Source organism: Limulus polyphemus, unplaced genomic scaffold, assembly GCF_000517525.1.
Source record: "Limulus polyphemus unplaced genomic scaffold, Limulus_polyphemus-2.1.2 Scaffold2678, whole genome shotgun sequence".
Classification (NCBI taxonomy): Eukaryota; Metazoa; Arthropoda; class Merostomata; order Xiphosura; family Limulidae; genus Limulus; species Limulus polyphemus.
Window position 1 is genome coordinate 145,197 of NW_013668288.1, and position 10,338 is coordinate 155,534.

The window sequence follows — 10,338 nt, forward strand, 5'->3', positions numbered from 1 at the left end:
AAAAGTGTATTAATATTTAAAATTAAATGTGTTCTCGAATAAAACGAACCACAGCGCAATTTGCAAAGTTAGTAAATTTGATTGTCGTTTTTCTGTTATAGCAAGTCACACACGCGCGAACACACACACAAATATATATATATATATATAATACCTGCGTGTATGTTTTAGACAATAACACATGAGAGGTAACTGTGCTGCGATGTTAATATTTTTGAGCAGCAGTATACACACAGGCTTATAATGACTGGCCAGATTGTTAGCTTCAATACTATCAGTTATATACTAAAAGAATACGAACAGGACCTGGGTAATTCTATGTAAATTACTGTACAGGTTTATGTACTTGTTGGTATTCGCTATTTTTATATTCATTTGTATTCACATATTTGTTATTACTGAAAATTAATAACTTAGAAACGTATTTTGCCGTAAAACCTTCAGAGGAAATAAGTAATTATATATTCATTTATAAACTCTACACTGGCATTAGCGTGGTTAATCCTCGTAATAGGCCAGGTAAAAACAACTATCGCAACCAAAGAAATCAACATGTTAACGTGCCTATTCCATACTTATAAACTTGTGTCCCTTAGATCGTATCTTGTCGAAATTACTCCAATATTTTCAATGACGCTTTTGTTTGTTTGTAATTAACTACAAAGCTACACAAAGGGCTATCTGTGCTCTACCCACAATGGGTATCGAAACCCGCTTTCTAGCGTTGTAAGTCCGCAGACATACCGCTGTGCCACTGAGGGGCCCACATTTTATTGAAACCAGATGTTTCGACATATTTGTTTTTCGTGAGTTCGCAGCTTCACAAACTACAGGTACTGTTTGATGTTTATTGAAAGTAACACAATAGTATAACAATATTTATTTACGGTATGGTCATTAACACAATAACAATTGTATGAGGAAACGGGCAACGTGAAACGGTGCTATGAAACCAGGCTTAAGTGCTCTATTGGAGCGTCAATGCCTCCCGGTGGAACAGCGGTAAGTTTACGAAGTTACAACGCTAAAATCCGGGGTTCGATTCCCTGCAGTAGACAGAAACAATGGAGTGTAACAAATAAATATTTTCGAATAATTTTGAAAAAAAACACCTTTAATTACATATGAGGACTAGGAGGTTTTAGGTTACTTAAGATAGATTTGGGAAACTTTTCAAAGTAGCTTACTTGTATAAAAATTCAAAAAAGAGGTAGGAACGTATAGAGATATAATAGGATTTTTAACGTATAGAGATATAATAGGATTTTTAACGTATAGAGATATAATAGGATTTTTAACGTATAGAGATATAATAGGATTAGGAACGTATAGAGGTATAATAGGATTTTTAACGTGTAATTACAGCACTGATACTCCTATTGCATTCAGAAATATATACCTGTCTAATATATATATGTAGTCGTAGAAATATTTAAATATAATATTCCGTATTCGTAATTTCAATCTAACATGGGTTAAACGGTGGGGTCAAAGATTCGTAGACAGTCCCGAACTTTGAACTGTCGACCAACCAGTAATACACAACATCACAAGAGCTTCGATTGGTCTTGATTCGAATAACGGGATTAACTGTCACGTTATTCTTATAGCTTACCCACAACTGAAAGCGTACAGCGGTCTTTCAACGGAAACTATGGACCTTCTGATTCGCAGCCTGGCACGCCAAACTCTAGGCTACCTTCGTCCCAAATATCATATTAAAAATAAAATATATTTTGTCAATTCAACTTTCAAGTCTAGGAAAATTCTTATCATTAATGTTATATTTGATAAGATAACGTATTTTAAGTACTTTCAGAAATGATATGAACTTGGAAACGTAGATATACGAGTAGCATATAACCTACTATGCATGTATTAAAATGCCCTTAATTAATATTCACACATTACAGATTCGCTCTAGGACCAAGGAGCTATGTTATTATAAGTTGTCATGAACGATTTTAACAAAACTATAGATCTTATAGCTGTAGTGACGTGCCGTGTTGTTTACATGAAGGGTGAACGTGGTTTGTTGATTACTGTAGGACTCTCTCTCTCTCTAATCAAGATGGTAATGAGTGTTACTAAATTATCCTAAAGTTACTTACCTCGAATCAGTTACTTGGACTCAGCAGTTTTGTTTCGTATGCAAAATTTGCTAACGAACGTTTCTTTTTTTTCTTGTGAGGATTTGATTTACTCTTATTACGCGCACATTCATAAACTACAAACAAAATTGTCAGTAGGCACATCTGTCTAATTTAAGCTGAATACACAAAGAAAAAAAATAAACAGTACTGTGTGTTACTCAACGAGTGTAGCATCTGTTAGCACATCTTCCAATACTTAGTTGCTAATGGTTCTCGCTAACAATTTCTAAGGCTAGAAGCTTATCGTCGGTCAGATCAACGATAGAATTCCATGAATAATATTACAATTTCATATGGGGATTCCGAACTTGTTAACCTTTCTTTTGTACAATCTACATTTAAAACAAAGAAACAAAAATAGCAAATACATTGTTATTAATCAAGGAAGCTCTTATTAAGAAGAGTAATGGAACCCCAATTCTATTTGTTCATGTCTCATTAGCCTAGATGAAACTACAAACCATCACCAAAATCGAACGCGCCTTGAAGTTTAATTATGGTAATTAATAATCCAGACTTAAAAGTTTCTTCACATAAAAAGAATGATTAGAGGAACACCTACAACACAATTGTTTCTGCTTTCAATATAATTGTTTGACCTAGTTTTGTTTAATTTTATAGTTATAGATCTCAACTTTACACGTATTTATCGAGAAGTATGGAACATTTTATAGGTTTTTCGGCTTTCATTCAGAATTACTTGATAAAACACTTCAAGTCTGACGTTGTATATGGAACTGCAATACAAGCGTCTTGTTATTTCAAAAATGGAGACATGAGGCCTTATATAAGAACTAAGTGTCATTAACTGGAAATAAAAATAACGAAAGTTTAATTTTCAACTTAAGCACCCAATAAAATCAACTTTTAAGGGTTTAACTAAACAGTTCGCTGTAGTTAAAGGGAATTAAAATAACACAACGCGGACGTAAAAGAAACATGTATTATTTTTATATATTAATGGAAATACACAATTCACCAGTTGCAAGTTTTCATATAGTTTTCGATGGGAAACATCAGTACAGCTTGTATCACATGAAGTGCTTTGTGTCCTGAGCAAACATCGTTAATCAGTATATTATAGTCTTACACGAAAGCCTACCTTAGATACTCACCACTTTAAATACTCGTAAATCTGTTCAACTTCCAACGTGTACAAGTACCCAATTTATATGTATAAAAGTCAATATGTTTTGGAAGCGGTTTTCTCAGCTAGATAAACTTTCTAGTTTGTTAAGAGCGCGTTGTCGTTTATTCAGCTGTCCAAAACCAAGTTAATCGACTGGTGTAGCACGGACTATATTTGTCTAAGAAATAGAATCTCTTTGACTTTAGCTTCTATTTTGTGCTTCATCGTCCTTTACAACACAAATTCTAAACGTTCGCGCGCGCCATGGCGTCACTCCAAAATAAGCCCTCCAGTGGCTCAGCGGTAAGTCTTAAGGCTTATAACGCTAACAACCGTGCTTCAATACCTGTCGTGGACACAGATAGCACACTGTGTAGCTGATGTTTCAGTTTTTCTGGCAGATAACTTTTTTAGAACTAATAGACAATGAAAAATAAAACTCCATATAATATAAGTACAGTTATGGTTTGTTTGTTGTTAAATACAAAGTTACACAATGGGCTATCTGTACTGTGCTCACCACGGGTATCGAAACCCGGTTTCTAGTGTTGTAAGTCCGCACACATACCGCTGTGCCACTGGGGAGGGGACACTCTGAACAGATTGTTTGTTTGTTTGTAATTAAGCACAAAGTTACACAATGGGCTATCTATACTGTGCTCACCACGAGTATCGAAACCAGGTTCTTAGCGTTATAAGCCTTCAGACTTACCGCTGAGCCACTGGCAAAAATTGCTCAAAAAGAAAAATGAGGAAAAAACCTTATCGTATGTTTACATATAAACTATCCTGAAATATTTCATATCAATCTTATTGTCCATAAATAAAATATAAATATTTGGCATTGCAGTGACTCTACCTAGGCAACACGGGGAGTTATTTACTTTGTTTGGAAGTCTAGTGGTGTTTTCGTTTTTGCATCTCAGGTTCTTGACGTCCTGATAGCAGAGTGTTCATGAAAGTAAACTCCAACACACATTCATGTCACTTCGATCCCGTTTTATTTTTCTATTTTATAATTAATCAGACGAAACATTTTAAATAAAACAACGTGATCTGTTAAACATAACTGACTTCAACTTCAATTAACTTCAACTAATATCAATCATAAACTCCTATATTTAGTTTAATTCAGGTTTTAACCAAACATTAACCAAATCAGCCCATATTAACTGAACTTATAATGAATTATAGTTACAACGTTTTTTTGTAATTAAGCGCAACGCTACTATATGGGCTATCTGTGCTGTGCCCACAACAGGTGTCGAAACACGGTTGTTAGCGTTATAGTCCTTAAGATTTACCACTGGGCTACTGGAGGGTTTATAGTTACGTTGAAATCAAGGGGAACAAAAAACCAATATTTTTCAAAATCGTTGAACTTGTATGCAAAAGACATCGATTCCTAGATGATCCAGTTAGCGTAAAATCCCTAAATCAGGGCAAGTTAATTTACGTAGTTTATGAACAAAAATTGCGCTTCTCGAAGTTCAATTATAGAATGATGTATTTCTATTAATTGTGTAATTCATCTATTTATTTTTACGAGAATAACGTGATTTATTTGTTCGACCTACAGAATTAAACCCGATGATTGTGCAGTAGATGTTGCGTGATTTTCAAGAATACGCCAAATCGCAATTGGAATTAAACGAAAAGAACAAGAAAAAGGTATACAGAGAAGTTAGCCACTTTTGACGCTGTGCGTTCCGGCAGTAAATAATCTCTGGGATCTCCTGCGTGTTGTGGACCGAGAAGAAGTTAACATGGTCATCCTGTTAGTGCGCTGGAATTGATCACTGGTTTCTAGTACTGGTCAATGTAAGAGATGAAACCGTATTAGCTCCAGGTTATTGATCATGATAGCGTGTTTTCGTCAAGTGATCTACCCTTTTAGCGGCTTTCCGATAAAATCAATCAATCAATTAAAAAGAATTGGATGAAAACAAGTTTACCAGTTTCGTCTTACGCCAGAATTTTAGAAGGCCTAAGTTTTTAGGTTTATTTTCGTTTTGCGGGCATTAGATTGAAATAGACATAGGTATACAAAACTCTGCGATTTTTTTCTTTCTATCTTATTTTCAAGAGGGACACAAACTTTACGAAAATTAAATATTCTAGCGCAATATTAAAACTACATAATTAGCAGAATTGCGTATTATTTTATTTACTATGTAAATGTCCACTTTCATGTCATGTTTAGCAAAATAAAGAAAAAACAAGAGGAAATCCTCAATACCCGCGGCTGTAATTAGATCTCAGATCGGTCAAGAGATGGAGCTATGAGCTAAAAGTTTGTACTTGAAAAAACAAACAAAAAAACTCAGAGCCAATCTATGAGTCGTTATGCCGCGGCTAAAAACTCAGACCCATTCTATGATTCGGTTTTTATTGTTTCAGCCCTGAAAATTCACGTCAGTCCGAAAACGAAAGAAATACTTGATTTGTTTGGAACTTTCACTTTGGAACTGAGAGGAGAAGTAGAAATGAAGGTGAGAAATTCTTGAATAACTGACTGAAATATAAATAGGATAGGCCTTAAGTTTACGTATAATAAAGCCACTAGTTTAGATTTGAAGTTATTATTTTTTTCAGGAATTAAATAAGCATGCCACAAACTGATCTCTGTTTATATGTCTCATTGTGTCGAGATACAGATAAGAATAAGAATGGTAAATATTGATAGGGTATTTCGCTTGAAAAAAGTAGTGAATTATGTTATTGAGGAGAGGTTACGTTTTATCAAGTTTTTAACCTCATTATGAAGTATATATTGTTTTTAATTAAGCATAAAGCTACACAGTGGGCCATCTGTGCTCTGCCCACCATGGGGTGGGGGGCTGACGTATATATATATATATGTACGTATTTTTAACTATTTTCGTCCATGCTTCAAAGCTGGTACCGTTTGTAATATGCGTCCGATGTTTAAAATAGTGCATATAACTGTAAATATTGTTGAATGTTATATTGGATTTTATTTTCAAATAACAGTATTCTCAAAACTCTTCCTTTATCACAAGAAGTTCAACATCTTTATAGTTTATTCCCTGTTTCATTTTCAGACCATATCCATGAATCTACTTCGAGTGTCGAAAAAAGTGTGTGTGAATACTATTGTCAGTATTATTGATTTTTTGTATTGAATTTTTATTACCAATGTCGTGTTTTCAAATGTCAACTTTTCCAAATCTTCCACACCACAAAATAATATAACATTTCTACGTGTTCTGTTTTTAAATAGTTCATTTCTTACTTCATTGTTAGTACCACGTGGAATCTAAGTCCAATTTATATAAAAGTTAGTGTATGTAGAATATCATTTTCATATGTGATTTCGTTCTCATTGTTTATGTCAGAAAAGCTACTAGCCTGGGTAGCTTTAGAAATAACAAGTAGCTACAGTATCTTGTTGATATTTGGTCACATGAGTATATATATATATATGCTCCTGTGTAGTGTTTACATGCATGATCTCATGAGCAAAACGTCCAAAAGCATTTGTTCATCAAAACACACATACACACCTGTTTTGTGCTTTTGGTATAATCTTTTTCGAAACAGATCAACGCTTTGTTCAGAGAATTTCTCTGTAGTTGGTGTAAATTCATGTCTCGCCACGAGCCAGAAGTTATAGGGCATCAAATTGTTCGAAATGGTGTGATGCAAACGGATATTGCCAGAACAGTAGGGTACCCCCAGTGTACTGTATATAGAATCCTGAAACGTTGCTCCAGTGTTCTGAGCAGGTTAACGCATCCAGTTCGAAGGAAGTCTTGCAACACCTTACGACAGGAATGGCATGAACACATTCATTCCCGGGTATACAGAAGAACAGTTAATAGGAGACTGACCAAACAAAGTTATTTTGCAAGTAGGGCTATCTGTAAACTGATATTAACCAAAATTAACCGCCGTCACTATGTTACTTGGACGAGACAGCATGCCAACTTACAGTTAGGACACTGGCGATATATAATTTTTTCGATGAATCCTATTTCAGGCTTGTTAAAGTTGATGGAAGGATTCGTGTTCGTCGTTTACCTAGAGAACAGATGAGGGCAGATTGTCTTTCCTACAGGAAACACGCAAGAGGTGGTGCAGTATATGTCTGGGCAGCTATTCTTCATGGTGGAAAAACTGCTCTTCATATTCTCCAGAGAAACGTCAATGGCACCTCCTACAGGCATTACGTACCATATGCTTGGGTAAGGTTTGGCAGTAACTTTGTAGGATGACAATGTCGCTGCCCAAAGTGCACGTATTGTAAAAGATTATCAAAACCAGGAAGACGTTACAATATTACAACGGCCAGCAAAGTGTCCAGATTGTAATCCCATTGAGATCTGTTGGACAGAACTTAGGAGGAAAATTGCTAACCACGACTCTAAACCAGGTATTATAGCTGAGTTCCAGTGCTTTTTAGTGAGAATTTTGGATGAAGTCACGGTGGATTAGATCAATAACCTCATCGACAGCATGCCACGTTGCCTTGCAGAGGTTATCAGAGTACTAGGAGGACCAACCAAGTACTGAATGTTTAATATGAACTAATATAAGGTTACAGACACTATTTATAATAATTTGATGCTATATTTTGTCATTATATATGTTTTGGTAAGGTTTTGTTGTAATAGGTGAAATGATGAATTGTACATCTTTCTACAGGTGTCTGATAAAATTATTTACTGTTCTAATAAATCGTTCATGATGTCCATAGAACCTGTATCATTATACAAATTGCATATGTAGATGTTTAATATAACATGCATTTCTCAGTATGACAGCACTAAGTGTATTTGTATTCCATCCTAATAACAATGATCTTATTTGTTACAAAATATGCAAACATTTTGGAGTAGATTGTATTTAAGAGTATACATTGTATTTAACTGATTTGGTCAATTGCTTAGATCTTGAGTAATGCAGTTAATTTTAGAATTTTGTGTTTATAATGATACTAATATTGTTACGTGAAGAGTAGTAAACTCACAATGATGAATAAAACTTTATTGGGATCACATAGATAGTATTGTGTATTAGTTCTCAACAACCTTTTATCTAATTCAATTGTACGAAATGTGGATCAGTAGAATTTCATGGTTGAGGATGTTTGTTTTGTGTATCGTTGTTGGTTGTACACTAACTATTACTTTAATTTTACAAATTAAAAATATCAACTTCGATATATATAAGCCAAAATTACACCGTTCATAATAATTACAAAACAAGGGGAATCCTCAATAGCCGCGGCTGTAATTATATCTCAAATCGATCAAGAGATGGAGCTATAAAGCTAAAATTTTCTAAAAAAAATAACAACAACAACAAAACAATTCAGAGTCATTCTATGAGCCACGGTGTCTTGGCTAAAAAAACAAAAACAAAACAAATTTCTAGCAAATGACAAAACAAAAATTCAACTCTAAATTAGTTGTGAGTTGACTTAAGTGACCTAAAAAAAAAGACTGATAAGTTACTAGAGGGAGACCGAGATAAAAATGTTCGCATTAAACAAGAAATAATTAAAAGGTTTAGGCATTACATGAGCGCCAAAAAAACTATTGAAAATGTTTTGTTGAAAATGCTGGTTGTTAGTAAATAACGAAACATTTTGGATCATTGCTATAACGAACTTTTACATATCTTATAGGGAAAGGGGAAGATTACAACGTATTGGTTAGTGGAAGAGGTCAGTACGCCTTCAGTTTCCAACTTCACCAAGGACTCATCTCTAACGCAGCTCAAGGAAGTAAATATCTGAAAGCTGAATATCCGGTATTTGGTCAAGACGAAGAACTTTTTTTTGCATAGAACACACATGAGTATGAAAGAAAGCAAGTGTGAAAATGTAAAGGTCAAAAATTAATGCATAAAACAAAATATGAAAATACAAACCAATGCGTAACAAAATAATTAATTTAACCATGATACACTTCAGTTATTATTTCGTGCAACCCGTTTATGATGTTGTGATTACCCCAAAATATTTAGTTGGAAGATCCATGAGTTATTTACCTAAATGAACTAAATTTTAGCTTGAATATTATGAAATTTTGTAAGTTATTAGGCTAAAAGAAGGAAAACGTTTTGTGTGTATCTTGTTTCGCTATAGTACGTAGTTGCGGAATTTCCAGAATTCCACATTTGTGCGTTTTCAATACGTTATGTAAATAAATAATGGTTTTATGTGAGAAATCTGCTGTAGAGCTGAAGGATTCCTTTAGGTGTTATTTTAGGTGTTATCCTCTAGGTGTTACTCAAAAAATTTTAGCAACTACGATCATCCTCATTTCAGTTGCAGATAAAGTACAGAAAATTAGCTATGTTGTTATTGGACTAAAGCAACAATTTACTGGTACGATACTTAACACTAGTGGTCGTTTATTGTTTTGTAATTCTGTGTCTTTCTTCGTCAACAATAAAAAGTCATGATTATCCAGCTAAGTTTGTATAGATTTTTAAGTTGACTTCAAACTACACGAAATGTTTCTCAGTTAAACGTTCTGATATAATTTTGTTTTGATTTCAAACAATCTACTTAAATCCCAGCTTACCGAGGTAACAACTACCAACAATCATTACAAACTAAGATATATTCCCAGCAACATACGCCCACTGTACAAAACCAAAGAGATTGTTGTAACTAATGACGTTATCATTTAGATCACCTTGTGGCAATAAATTATATAAATGTAATACTAGAGTGTCATAGAACACGTCGGTTATGGCTGTATCTAGATTGTAAAAAGAACAAACATAATTTTGTGTGTGTGAAGAAAACCCATCCGACCTTCTTAGAATTATATCATATCAAAGTATATTCCGGAAATTTTCTGTTTTATATCACACTAACCTTTATTAAGATAACTAGCGTATATCCCGCCAAAAATGACTGGACAAGGACTACCACCCACACTCCATAGTATACCCTAACCTCACACTTCGTAGCTAAATTAAATAAATAAATTTTGCGAAATCAAACTTGACCAACAAAAAAAAAAAAAAAAAGCAAGAAAAGTGCAGCCAAGGCAGTCAAACGTCGGTAAATTCTTT

At 34.1% G+C, this 10,338-nt stretch overlaps 1 protein-coding gene across 1 annotated transcript in view; it reads left to right on the forward strand.

The window, feature by feature from the left end:
- LOC106467616 (atrial natriuretic peptide receptor 1-like) overlaps nt 1-9,700 on the forward strand; it is a gene marked incomplete at its 5' end in the record, with an annotated part of 119,125 nt that extends 109,425 nt beyond the window's left edge. Inside the window, 2 exons of the mRNA XM_013927977.2 lie at nt 5,683-5,774; nt 8,936-9,700. Coding sequence (XP_013783431.2) covers nt 5,683-5,774; nt 8,936-9,046 — 203 coding nt within the window. The remainder of the gene's footprint in view (nt 1-5,682; nt 5,775-8,935) is intronic.
- Nucleotides 9,701-10,338: the final 638 nt, after the last annotated feature.